The 13,320-nt window shown below is 39.2% G+C and overlaps 1 protein-coding gene across 8 annotated transcripts in view; it reads left to right on the forward strand.

Moving 5' to 3' along the window:
- The window catches only part of SYNJ1 (synaptojanin 1), a 66,161-nt gene that overhangs the window by 38,333 nt on the left and 14,508 nt on the right, over positions 1 to 13,320 (forward strand). For 7 of the 8 annotated variants that reach the window (XM_054166071.1, XM_054166072.1, XM_054166077.1 and 4 more), the window contains 9 exons: positions 665 to 823; positions 2,209 to 2,365; positions 3,433 to 3,550; positions 3,665 to 3,880; positions 4,778 to 4,856; positions 5,766 to 5,928; positions 8,276 to 8,482; positions 9,437 to 9,565; positions 10,141 to 10,179. In XM_054166071.1, coding sequence (XP_054022046.1) covers positions 665 to 823; positions 2,209 to 2,365; positions 3,433 to 3,550; positions 3,665 to 3,880; positions 4,778 to 4,856; positions 5,766 to 5,928; positions 8,276 to 8,482; positions 9,437 to 9,565; positions 10,141 to 10,179 — 1,267 coding nt within the window. The remainder of the gene's footprint in view (positions 1 to 664; positions 824 to 2,208; positions 2,366 to 3,432; positions 3,551 to 3,664; positions 3,881 to 4,777; positions 4,857 to 5,765; positions 5,929 to 8,275; positions 8,483 to 9,436; positions 9,566 to 10,140; positions 10,180 to 13,320) is intronic. The other variant, XM_054166073.1, reaches the window with a different exon arrangement.

Below are 13,320 nucleotides of genomic sequence, written 5' to 3' on the forward strand. Positions count from 1 at the left end.
CCTAGGCTTTGTTTAAACTAGCAGAGAACTTCTGTCTCTCCTTAGCCATAAAAAATGTATGTAACTGAAAACTCTTCAATTAAATCTGAAAAATAAAGGCCTCAATTTTCAGTTTGTTGGGATGTTGTGCCACAAGATCTTAGGGTAGTGTTTTGCACTCCTTTGCTCTTCATGACACAGATAGTAGTCATCATCCTAGAGCAGACTTCTAAAACAGGAGTAGAAAGATGAAGAAATTTAGAATCCAGTTCAGATGATTCATGTTTCTTTAGAAATGCAAACTACATAAGAAATGTTACTTCTTCTTTCATATTTCATATATGTGAATACCATACAGTTGATTATGGTGGTCTAACCATATAAACACTAAATACTAACATGTATTCCAGTTGTCCTCATCAGCTAGATGAGGAGGTGGTGGAGTCACTGTCCCTGGAGGTGTTCAGGAGGGGATTGGATGTGGCACTTGGTACTATGGTCTAGTAGTCATGAGGTCTTGGGTGACAGGTTGGACTTGATGATCTTTGAGGTCTTTTCCAACCTTATTGATTCTACGATTCTAAATGATGCACATTTTACAGTTAAATCCTGAACTTCTGCACCTGGAAGGAGTAATTTGTCACTTGGTTTATTTTAACTTCATTGTATGCTGCTTTTTTTGCAGGGCAGGATGCTATTTTCCCACGACTACATCTTTTGGTGTGGTGACTTCAATTATCGAATAGATCTTCCAAATGAGGAGGTTAAGGACTTAATACGACAACAGAACTGGGATGCCCTTATAGCAGGAGACCAACTTATCAATCAGAAAAATTCTGGACAGGTAACTTAAAAAGTGTTGCCACGCTTAGGACTACTTCGTTTTTCTTTTTCACTTGAGCAGTTTTCTTTGGTACCTCTGTAAATCTATATCCTCAGCATGTTTTACTTACCACTTTTATCCAAGTAGTGAGACAGAGCAACATTTAGTAAGGTATTTAGAATAGAACAGAATAGAATAAACCAGGTTGGAAGAGACCTTCAAGATCATCGTGTCCAACCCATAAACCAATCCAACCCACCTAAACAACTAAACCATGGCACCAAGCACCCCATCAAGTCTCCTTCTGAACACCTCCAATGATGGTGACCCCACCACCTCCTCAGGCAGCCCATTCCAATGGGCAATCACTCTCTCTGTATAGAACTTCTTCCTAACATCCAACCTTAACCTCCCCTGGCGCAGCCTGAGACTGTGTCCTCTTGTTCTGGTACTGGCTGCCTGGGAGAAGAGACCAACATCCGCCTGTCTACAACCTCCCTTCAGGTAGTTGTAGAGAGCAATAAGGTCACCCCTGTGTCTCCTCCTCTCCAGGCTAAGCAACCCCAGCTCCCTCAGCCTCTCCTTATAGGGCTTGTGTCCAAACCCCTCACCAACTTTGTTGCTCTTCTCTGGACTCGCTCCAGCAAGTCAACCTCCTTCCTAAACTGAGGGGCCCAGAACTGGACACAGTACTCGAGGTGCAGCCTAACCAGTGCAGTGTACAGGGGCAGAATGACCTCCCTGCTCCTGCTGGCCACACTGTTCCCCACCTCCAGCTTCATTCTATTCCCCCTAGTCCTATCATAATATAGTATCAGAAGTTGTGGGTCTTCTAACATTGATCTTCCAACACTGATGTTTTTAAAATTGATTGGATTTCAGTTTCTATTTCCAACAATGTAATGTATTAAGCATTCTTTTTTTTTTTCCTTTTTTTCTTTTTGTTTTTTGTCTGCCTTAACTCCTATTTATTGGTGGGGCATCTTGCATCAATTTGGAGGATAGGTACATTGAGACATAAACATCAATTCCCACCTTCTGCTAACACTTGAGCACCTAGCTAAAGTGCTGTGGACAGCATATGTGTCCTGGATGACCTCAAGTTATGAATGACATTGGAACAACTGTAGGTTGCTCATGAACCTGGGTTTAAAGATAAAAAGGTTGGCATACTTCTGTTTAATTATGAGCTGTCTGGGTCACTATTTAGTCATAGTGGCAAATGTAGACTGTTTTCTCCAGATAACATTTGGAGAAGGATTCATGTTACCAAATTACTTTTTTTTGTCCCCCTGAGGTGTGTATACAAATTTTTACTGTTAGAAAAGAGAATCCTGATTAGTTTCAAGCTGTTTCCCATCTGTTTCTGTCTTCTGACATGACACATAACTCTTTGTTTTTTACAGATTTTCAGAGGATTTTTGGAAGGGAAAATAAATTTTGCTCCTACATACAAATATGATCTCTTTTCTGATGACTATGACACCAGTGAAAAATGTCGCACCCCAGCATGGACAGATCGCATTCTTTGGAGAAGAAGAAAATGGCCTTTTGACAGATCAGGTCTGAGTTCTTTAAATTGTTTAAAATATTATTTTAAATGGCTTACAGAATCCATTTAGTGACATTCACAGTACCAGTGTTTGTGAGCTGCTCTCCCTGACTTTGTATGAAACAAAAAGCTTACAACAGCATCTGCAATAAATGCAGTGACGCTGACAGCCGTGTGGCTAGGAAGGCCAACCACATCCTGTCCTGTATTGGGACCTGCAGTAAGTGGGACCAGGGAGGTGATTGTCCCCCTGTATTCAACTCTGGGGAGGCTACACTTTGAATACTGTGTTCAGTTTTGGGGCACTCACTACCAGAAAGACATTGAAGAGCTGGAGAGGATCCAGAGAAGGGATATGAAGTTGGCAAAGAGCCAGGAGAATAAGTCTTATGAGGAACTGCTATAAGGGAGCTGGTGTTTGGTCTGAAGAAAAGGAGCTGAAGAGAGACCTTACAGCTCTGTGTAACTACCTGAAAGGAGGCTGTAGTGAGGTGGGTCTCTTTTTCTTAGTAGCAAGTGATAGGACAAGAGGAAATGACCTGAAGTTGCACCAGGGGAGGTTCAAGTTGGATATTAGGAGAGATTTCTTCACTGAAAAGGTTGTCAAACACTGGGGAATAGGCTCCCCAGTGAGGTAGTTGAATCCCCCTGCCTGGAGGTTTTCAAACAACACGTAGATGTGGTGCTAAGAGTTTAATACGACAGAATTTGGGTTAAGAAGGAACCTCTACAGATCTATTCCAACTCCCTTGCCAAAGGAGCGGTGGTCCACAGCAGGATCACCTAAGGCAGGCTGCACAGGAATGCATCCAGACTTGGCAGAGCTAGGGTTGGACTTGATGATCTTAAAGGTGTTTCCCAACCAAAATAATCCTGTGATTCTGTGACCAGGAGAATCAAGGATCAGACAATCTGTCACTGGTATTTCAGTAGTTCCAAGGGAACTTCTGTGTTTTTTCTGTAAATGGTTTGGGTTTGGTTTACTTTCTTTCTTAGCTTTTAACTCCCCTATTTTTAAGTGTGTTCTTGGCAGTTACTGTACTTCTTCCTCTTCTGTTTTCATTAATACTGAATGTAGCTGAAGACCTGGATCTGCTGAATGCTAGTTTCCACAGTGACAGTAATGTCCCTTATACGTGGAATCCTGGTACTTTGTTGCACTACGGAAGAGCAGAGCTGAAAACATCTGATCACAGGTTCAGTTTCATTTTATGCATTACTTCCTAATCCTTAAGATTTCATAGTTATGTTATCTATTTTGTTGCTCAGATGCTCTGCTTACAAGTTTCTCTCATGTATTTTTTTCAAAGGCCTGTGGTTGCATTGATTGACATTGACATATTTGAAATAGAAGCAGAAGAGAGACAAAAAGTTTATAAGGAGGTGATCGCAACACAAGGACCACCTGATGGTACTGTAATGGTCTCCCTCAGAAGTTCTTCGGCAGAAGGAAACTATTTTGATGATAATTTGATCGAGGATCTTCTTCAGAAATTTGAAAGCTATGGTGCAGTTATACTTATAAGGTTAAAAATACTTCTTACTTTTAATCTCTACTCCTCTTCATTGTTCCCCCCTATTTCCTGAATAAAGTTACTATCTCGGCAGGCATTTCAGTTATGATCTGCTTTGTTTTTTAGCATTTAAATTCCAACTTTAATTCCAACTTACAGTAGAAAGGTAGTTTTACATACCTGTACATCCCAGTTTTCAGAGTTAATTTTTCTGTCTCAAAAATAGAGTAGCATGCTGACTGTGTCAGAAATCATTGAGACTTAACATTTGCTGTTTGTGTGACATGTCACAAATTTTGTATCCTAAAATCAGATTAGTAGTTTTAAATGAACCAAAGATGAGAGAATCCCTGTGAACGTTCTGTTTTCACTAAGCTGTTAATTGAACTCTAAGTGTTGTACTATTTTACTTGGGGATGTTTTGGGGTGTTGGTTGGGTTTGGAATTTTATTGTTGTTTGGGCTTTTTTTTGCTTGTGTTTTGTGTGTGTGTGTTTGGGGGGGTTGTTAGTTTGTTTTGTTTGTCTTTTGTTGTTGTGTTGTGTGGTTTTTGGTTTATTTTCAGAAGACTATGAGCATTGTCTCAAGTCCATAGTGTGATGCAACAGAGAACACCTAATAGATATGCCTGACCTGTTGCCACACAATTACTGCTGAATGTAACTGTAGTCACAAAATTTTCAAGAGGACCATGCTCTCTCTGTGTGATGTTTACCTGTTTCTCTTTTGCTTTATTTTTGTTGTTGCAAGGATACATTCAGTTAAAGCTTGTTAGCCAATTAGATATATACTTTAATGAACTTAAAAATAAGTCTTCTCCATCAAGTGACACATGGAAAAACCCCTAAGACTCAAAAGGTTGGTAGCTAGGATAAAGTATTTTAAATATTGTTTCCAATGGACTTTGCAGGTTCGTGGAAGACAAGATGTGGGTAACATTTTTGGAAGGAAGCTCTGCTTTGAATGTTATGAATTTGAATGGCACTGAGGTAATGTAAAAATCAATGAGCTTTTGTATAGCAAGAGAAAATCCAACTTGTGGGTGGATTGAGATTGTATTTGGTTGGTTTTAATGCTTAATTTCTTTTCATATTCCGTGCCACACTGTTGCATGTCATTTTTCTTTTTCACACTTTTGGTAGCCACACAACATTAGGTTGAGTTTCAAAAGCCAGCTGAGAGAAGTGCTAAACTTTATTTTCAGGAGGACTGTTAGAGGAAATGACGATCCCATATTGTGGGGCATCTTCCTCAAATGAGATTTAAAATTATTTAGAAGGCAAAATTACCAGCTTTAGTTTGTAGTTTTATTGTATTTGTAGCCTGCAGTAATTTACAATTCAGCACTTTCTAACTACAATCACTTCATGTGAAAATTTCAACTCTCATTGACTTCTGTAGAGCCAGTATTTTATCTTTGTAAAAATGTTAATTCTCATGTTCCAATTTTCACTGATCTTTGTTCTGGTCAAGGCTTAGATTCAGTAACATGATTTTTGCAGATGGATCCTTGCATCTGTTGAGAGCTTCACGGATGGTCCATACAGGATAGGGCCTCGGTGTCATACATTAGTTTGCAGAATGAAAGCCTGCTATTTTATCAGTCTGTAAAAACAACTTCATTAACATCATTTAGAAGCAAATATGGTTTTCTTTACAAAGAGTGGTGTTTCTCTAGTTGTAATTATCAGTTTAAACTACACTGATGTACTTGATTTACCAAAATCAAGTGAGAAGCACAATTGTTGTTGTGATGTGTCACTGTTATTGTTTAGTCCCAGAATTCTTATTTGTGCTATTTTATCTATTATTTTTTTCCCAATCTAATGCTGAATTTTAATTTTCCTACACTTAACAGTTTCTGTTTTATGCATACTTCTTTTTTTTTGGCAATTCAGCTACTAGGAAGGACTATAAACATAAGCCTGAAAAATCCAGATTGGATTAGAACTTTGGAAGATGAAATGAATCTAGAGAAGATTAATATTGGGCTGCCATCATCGACAAGCTCCACTTTGCTTTGTGAAGATGCTGAGGTTACTGCAGACTATGATATGGAAGGTTTGTGGAAATACAGTATTCCTCATTTTGAAATGCTTACAGACCTCTATGTGGTTAATTTAATGCATGCATCAATAATTTGATTTAACAGATATATGCTCCTCTAAACCAGATTAATAGGAAATCCTGTTACTTCCAACAGTATTGTGACACTTGTTGAGCAGTGTCAGTTTGCACTCTAGGTTTCACTACTTTGCTGACATACTCTTTATTCTTCTCACTTCCTGTGACCTACCAACTCAGGATCACTTCCTTCAGGCAACCTTTACAGTTCATGAAGACACCTATAAGCAGGATAAATACAACTGCACAGTGCAATTATATTGTGGGGGTTTTTTTGGCCAATAGATATAATAGATTAATAACATTAATGAGCTCCCATGCTAAACACTGATATTCTTACACCCCCTCAACTCCCCAAAAGAAGTGTGGCTGGCAGGTCAAGGGAGGTGATTCTGCCACTCTGCTCTGGTGAGACTTCACCTGGAGTACTGTGTCCAGCTATGAGGCTCCCAAAACAAGAGAGACATGGACCTGCTGGAATTGGGTCTAGAGGAGGGCCACAAGATGATTGGAGGGCTGCAGCACCTATCCTGTGAAGGCAGGCTGAAAGAATTGGGGATGTTCAGCCTGCAGAAGAGAGGGCTCTGGGTAGACCTTACAGCTACATTTCAGTATCTGAAGGGGACCTACAGGAAGGCTGGGGAGGGACTATTTAGAAGGGTTTGTAGTGCTAGGACGAGGGGCAATGGTTTCAAACTGGAGCAGGGTAGATTTAGGTTGGACATAAAGAAATTCTTTACAATGAGAGTGGTAAAATACTGGAACAGGTTACCCAGGGATGTGGTTGAAGACCTGTCCCTGGAGACATTCAAGATCAGACTGGATGTGGCCCTGTGCAGCCTGATCTAGTTGGGAATGTCCCTGCTCACTGCAGCAGGGCTGGGCAAAATGACCTTTGAGGGTCCATTCCAACCCAATTGGAATTTGTGGGTCTGTGAATCACTGTTGCAGCAATTGTGCCTCTGGAATTTTGCTGTTCTTTACTTACATTTTTTTCTAATCTATGTACTTTGTCACAGTTTATTTTCAGTTCTTACCACAGGTCTGCTTCACTTTCTTCACCACATCAAAATTTATTATTATTCTTATATCCTTGGCAAGTAAACCAGCTGTTTTTCAGACAGCAGCAAAACAACCCTCTACACCTTACCTGCTGACATTTCCTCTGTGCATTGCATTGTCACGTGTATTTTACAGGATCTTTTTTGGTTGTCGTTTCTTGAACAGATGTACTTCATGGATGTAGTCATTCTATCCATATTGATTTATTCAAAGCCTGAGTAGCTCACTTGCCTTGAATTTCTATCCAAACTTCTTAGTAGCAAATATTATGTTGCAAAAGTTTCAAGAAAGGAGACAGCAGCTAGGTTGTCTGGAAAGAGTGGGCTGAGGTTATTTTGTACAGGTGTTTCATAAGGGAAAATACATTTTGGTAAGGGTATAGATACGGGAAACTGGTATGAAAAGTTGAAATTTCAGTGTCATAAGACACTTTATCTGTTTTCCAATGCAAGTAGGAAACAGGACTTGTTAACAATTTGGACACCTGTATGATTGGTTGATTTTATTAACAGTCCCTTAAAATGTGACATCTCAAATCCCACAAACTGTGGTATCGGGGAGTTACTTTCTAATTAGCAGCCTAGTTACTCTGTTACTGCTGAGCAGCACAGAGGTGAAGCTGGAACTTCTGTAGAACATTGTGTGTCATTCATGTACCTGGACAGAGAGAAGCCTGTAAGTTATAGAAGAAAGGATTACTATGATCTTATTGGAGTGTGATGGAATAATTGTCTATTTTAGGTGTTTGTAATATCAACATAAAACTATTCTGAAGTTGCATTTTAGTTTTCAAAGGCACATCCATGCTGAACTTCTCTTCTTTTTTAAACATCACCTTTTCAAATAGTGTTACAAATCTTGAAAGCCCCAGCCCAGCCTTCTGAAGGCTGCTAAGTGAAGCTTGACATCTACTGCTAACCAGGGGAATAATTCTTTGCCAAGGTCTTCTTTGTACAGCAGATTGTTTCTCAGATGAAGCAACATTGCAGTTGCCACACCATTATGATTACCCATGATATCTATAATATATATTGTGCATTTGGAGTGTTTTCAGCTGGTTTGAATATATATCCAGTTTTCATGTGTAATTTTATGATGCAAGAATCATACTTTGGTTGTTGAGCTAATTGCTTGGAACTTGAGGAATTTTTGCAGAAAACCCTATGCCTAGAGTCAGTTTATAATTGGGTTTTTTTTTGGTGGGGTTTGCTTTGTTATTTAGGAGACATTGATGACTATAGTGCTGAAGTGGAAGAAATCCTTCCTCAGCATCTACAGCCAACTTCAAGTTCTGGTCTTGGAACCTCCCCAAGCTCTTCACCACGTTCCAGTCCCTGTCAATCCCCTACGCTGTCGGATGGACCTACGCTCCCAGCGAGACCAAGCCGAGCACCCACAAAGACTCCTGGCCCACCTGTTTCTACACACAGTGTGTATTGCATTGCTCAGCTGCCTCTATTACAGCTGTGCAATCTGGCAGCTGTATGGCCCAGTGGTAGAATGCTGGCTTATAGATTATTTTCAGTAGAGACTTTAGGTTAATGGAAAAGGCTATGATGCAAAAGGCTATCTAGCATTTTATGCATAAGCAGCTGTGGACAATTCACCTCATTCTTTGTGTCTCAGTTTTCCTAATGGGCAGTGGAAGAGCTTTGTTTCCCGAGTCTTATTTAGTACTCTGTCCACTGATCTACACTGTTGCAAACTCACTTGCTCTACTTCTTTAGCGTTTTCTCATGAAAGAGATATCTCAGACAGTTATGTGATACACTTTCTAAGTTGATTAGTTTGAAACCTCTGTTCAAAATTGCTGTTGCAGTGGGTCAATATAATCCCAGTTCAGCCTAGTCATACTCTTCAAATGCAGCCCATTTCAATTCATGCTCCCATCAGCTGTCGTATGTAATGTGTAATCAGTACATTTGTAAACTGGGTGTAGAATATGAAAGCTTCTGTTTAAACTCAGCTTCATTGTGAATATTTAGAATTACATAGTTTGGAATAGCTTCTGGAACAGTTTATGTCAGTGCCATTTGGAGTAACTTTACAGTAACTGCTAAGATGCCTTCAGAAATCCTCTTGCAATATTTTGTTTCCAGAGCACTTACTTCACAGATACAGATCAAAATCTAAATTTGGAACTCCGCAATCTATAAGAATGTTCAGGATTCCATGAGAAGCATATACTGGTTAAAGCATATGAGACAAAAATTTCAGTTTATGAAATCTGCTTCTTTTCACCATGGCTTTATCCCCTTTGTTTTCCTTGTATCATTTTTTCAGGGGAGGACTGACTGTTGTCTCTGTGAGAACAACTTGCTTCACTGTGATTAGAATGTACAAGTGATTCATTTTTTGCATTGTGCTCTCTCATGTTCTTCAGCTGAACTTCAGCTTGGTGCCCAGCAGAAGGAATCTTCTCAGAGCTTGGAGCCTAAGCGCCCTCCACCACCTCGCCCTGTTGCTCCTCCTGCACGCCCGGCTCCACCACAGAGGCCACCTCCACCATCAGGTAATGCAGTAATGTGTATCAGGTGGTCAGGAATGTTTTGTTTCAAGTCTGTGAGATGAACTTTGAAGTCCATACCTAAACTACACGTTATATTGGGTTTTGGGGCCCAGTGGTTGGTTCTTTTAATAGCAGTAACAGCATAGGAGATAACAAGATTTTCCCTTACCATTTAAATGTCACCGTGTTTGCAGAGTAAGTTTTAAAACTGTTGTAGTTATTGTCACAGTTTCAAAATGTGGGCTTCCTACAGCAGTGTTTACTCAACAATTTCATTTTTATAGCATCTTCATTTTTAAAATACAAGAGAAATCTTGTGCATTCATTGATTTGTATTCCTTTAAGTTTGGCATGAATATGTGTGCATTTTGTCGTGTCCAAGTTCTTAGAGTTCATATGGATCATATAAAAGTGTAAACAGTTGAGCACTAAGAGAAACTGGATGTTCAGAAGCATATGGGCAACAGAGTTAATAACAAACTGACCCTTGTCATTTTTAACTTTCTCATTCTCTTTCTTCCCTCTCACTGTACTGATATTTTTCATTATTGCTGCATTCATTTCTTAAATACTGTAAGGCGGTAGGAGTCCTGCACCTGCTAGAAAAGAATTTGGAGGTAATGATTTTCATTGTTTTCAAATATGACTACATAGCAAAACTACTATGGTCCTCTGTTGTGACAGTATTAATATGATGATGTCCTAAGGCATAAAAATGGGTAATTCTTGAATGTCAGTGTAATTTCTTTCTCAGAGCTCTGAACTACAGCTGACTTTTTAGTGAAAAAATATTTATCCAGAAGTTGGGACATTATAGTCAGAGAGATAAAAATTATTCTAGGTTTTTATTACATAGTCCTCATCAAAATATATCCAGCTAACATTTCTGTGCAAGCAGAAACTTGTCTTTGGTTTGCTAAGGCTACTTTTTTCCTCACAGTCCATGACAAGGTGCATTGTAAAATGGATTGATATTGTAGCTGCTTGCAGTGATTATCTATTGGTTGTTCAAGTTGAAACTATTGCTGGTCTGGCCCAGTTTCCCCTGGATGATCACCAGTTAACAGAATGCTCCAAATCACTGAGCTATATTTGTCTCTAAGCTGAACACTGACATATGGGTAGTTTGTTTCCTGTTTCCAAGTCTGAAATGTGCTCTGAAGTCATTCATAGAGACATGAAACATCCTCCCTAGTTCTTGGAACCAGGGTGTATTTCAGAAACACATAGTTAGCAAAACAATTTATTCAGTTACTTTGAAGGCACTTGAAAGCTACAGGTCTTTACAAAGTAACAAAATCTTTATGTTTTCCCTTAATTCTTTCCCTTTTGATAGTGCTGAGGGCTGTATCAACCCTTCAGGCTAGCTTTGGGGTTTTTTTCCAGCCTGATCTAATTTTGCATGTGATAACAACTCATGCATTCTCCGAAATGCTGCTGCTTGAAACTAACCTTTGTCTGTCTTTGTCACACTCTTCATAGTTGAGCTGCCCTGCTTGGACTTAAGTCAGCTCATTAATACGTGGGATAGAGGGAGAAGAGTTAGTGGCCCTATAATACTTTCTTAATGGCTTTTCAGACACTGCCACTGAGTTGGTAAGAGAGGATTTTTTTTGAGGAAATAATTGATGAGTTTTGAGCAATCTCAGAAAGTAAGTAAAAGGGTTTACCTAGTATTTAAGTATCAAGTAACTTACTCTGCTCTCTGGCAGGGATGTGAATGGCTCATACATACAGTTGAATGGAGGAGGTTATTGTGCCAAAGGCATAATATTTCAAATGTATTAAAATGCTTAAGTTTTAGAGACTAGCCAGTTTAAATATAATGTGCAACATGTGTGAGATTTAATTCATTGTACTGCTTCAGTCCTATGTAGTTTTATGTGCACTGACACAGTCCTGTTTGCCTCAATTGTGCAAAGATTAGCCTCCATCTTTTTGGGGTTTTTTGCACTCTCCCAACATAGCTTTCCATGAAGAATTGTAACTTGCATAAAACTTGCTTGCTATGCAATCTTCTTTCAGGATTGTAGGGTTTTTTGGTTGGTTTTTTTATATACTGTTCTGACTAAAAGCTCATCCCACTTTTTCTATCCTCTACATTTTCCACTCATTGCATAATGCTTTGCTTTACAGTGGTACCTGAGCTCAGCTCTGTGCAAGCTAGCACAGGACTGGAAGCAGTATAAATGTTGCTATGCTTGGGGAAATGGCATCTGTTTCTCTTACCTAGAATGAAGGCTCCCTTAAAGCATCATCATACTTTGTTTTTAGACATTTGTGGCATGTGCAAAGTGACCTTGCCCATATCTTAAAATGTTGTGCATTTTAAATGTTATGGTTTTTTTCTCTCTCTCATGTGTTTTAACCTTTTCTTTTTTTCACCTGAGGGCTCTCCTCCCTTCAATGCTTACAACATTTCTACTCAATATGCTTCGAAGATGGGAGTAGGATTTAGACATCCAAGTTTTGGGTTTTTTTTTTTAGTTTTGTCATATTGCACATCAGAAGTAACTTGGAATTCAAACAAACAAGGCTATGTACTCACTGCAGGAGTTTGCAAACCACATACTTTTTGCCTGCTCGATACACAAGATTTCCACTGAGGATTTTATAAGCTGTCACTTTTCTGTAGTTGAAAATCAAAAGGTTGCATTCTGTTTATGCAAGAAAAATAAATATTTAATACAAAGCAAATTTTTACAGAAAATTAAAAATTCTAAAGGCTACTTGTAGTCAATTACTTGAAGTTAAAAAAATAACATTAGTTATGGTTTTTTTCCTTTAATAATATTACTCATACTTTTCCTGAATGATGTAAAAAAAAACCAAGGCTTACAGTTGTCTTATCATTGGTTTGAACTGCCAAGATGGGGTTAAGATTGAGAGAAAGCACAATATTTTCAGTATATGCAATAATGTAGGGAAAATGCGTTACATTTTCATTGTGATTTTCCCCCAAATAAAAGAAACCTAGAATATACAGCAATAAAGAAATGCAAATATGTAAAATTATGAGAATACATGCACGAAAAAAGCAAGCACTTCCCTAGTGTACACTGATATTTAATAGTCACATTAGCCTGGCAATAAGTGTTCAGCGTCTTTATTGTTTGCCTGTTGCTGCGTGGGGTGTTTGGCAGAGGAGAGTTCAGGAGTTTTGGGTGCATTAAGATTCTGTCAGTCATTTTGAAAAAGGCTTTTTTTATATTGGCTGTTTTAGGGTTTTCTTTTAAATACCAGGGAAGACCGCCTTTCTTCTTTTCCTGCGGAAGAAGGAATGTTCTGTAGTGTAGGAAACAAGAAGCCTTAATGGTAAAACAGTAGATGCATTATTTAAATGTAGGCAAATGGTGTAGATTTCACATCTGTACACACACACACACATGCATGCATATATGCACATGATACTTAAAGAGAAGCTGGGATTGCATTATTTTCCATCAAGCTAATATGTATCTGAAGGGGGCCTACAAGAAGGCTGGAGAGGGACTTCTCAGGATGTCAGGTACTGATAGGACTAGGGGGAATGTAATGAAGCTGGAGGTGGGGAGATTCAGGCTGGACGTGAGGAGGAAGTTCTTCACCATGAGAGTGATGAAGCCCTGGAATGGGTTGTCCAGGGAGGTGGTTGAGGCCCCGTCCCTGGAGGTGTTTAAGACCAGGCTGGATGAGGCTCTGGCCAGCCTGATGTAGTGTGGGGTGTCCCTGCCCATGGCAGGAGGGTTGGAACTAGATGATCCTTGTGGTCCCTTCCA

This window comes from Dryobates pubescens, chromosome 12 (assembly GCF_014839835.1).
Source record: "Dryobates pubescens isolate bDryPub1 chromosome 12, bDryPub1.pri, whole genome shotgun sequence".
In the NCBI taxonomy this organism is placed as follows: Eukaryota; Metazoa; Chordata; class Aves; order Piciformes; family Picidae; genus Dryobates; species Dryobates pubescens.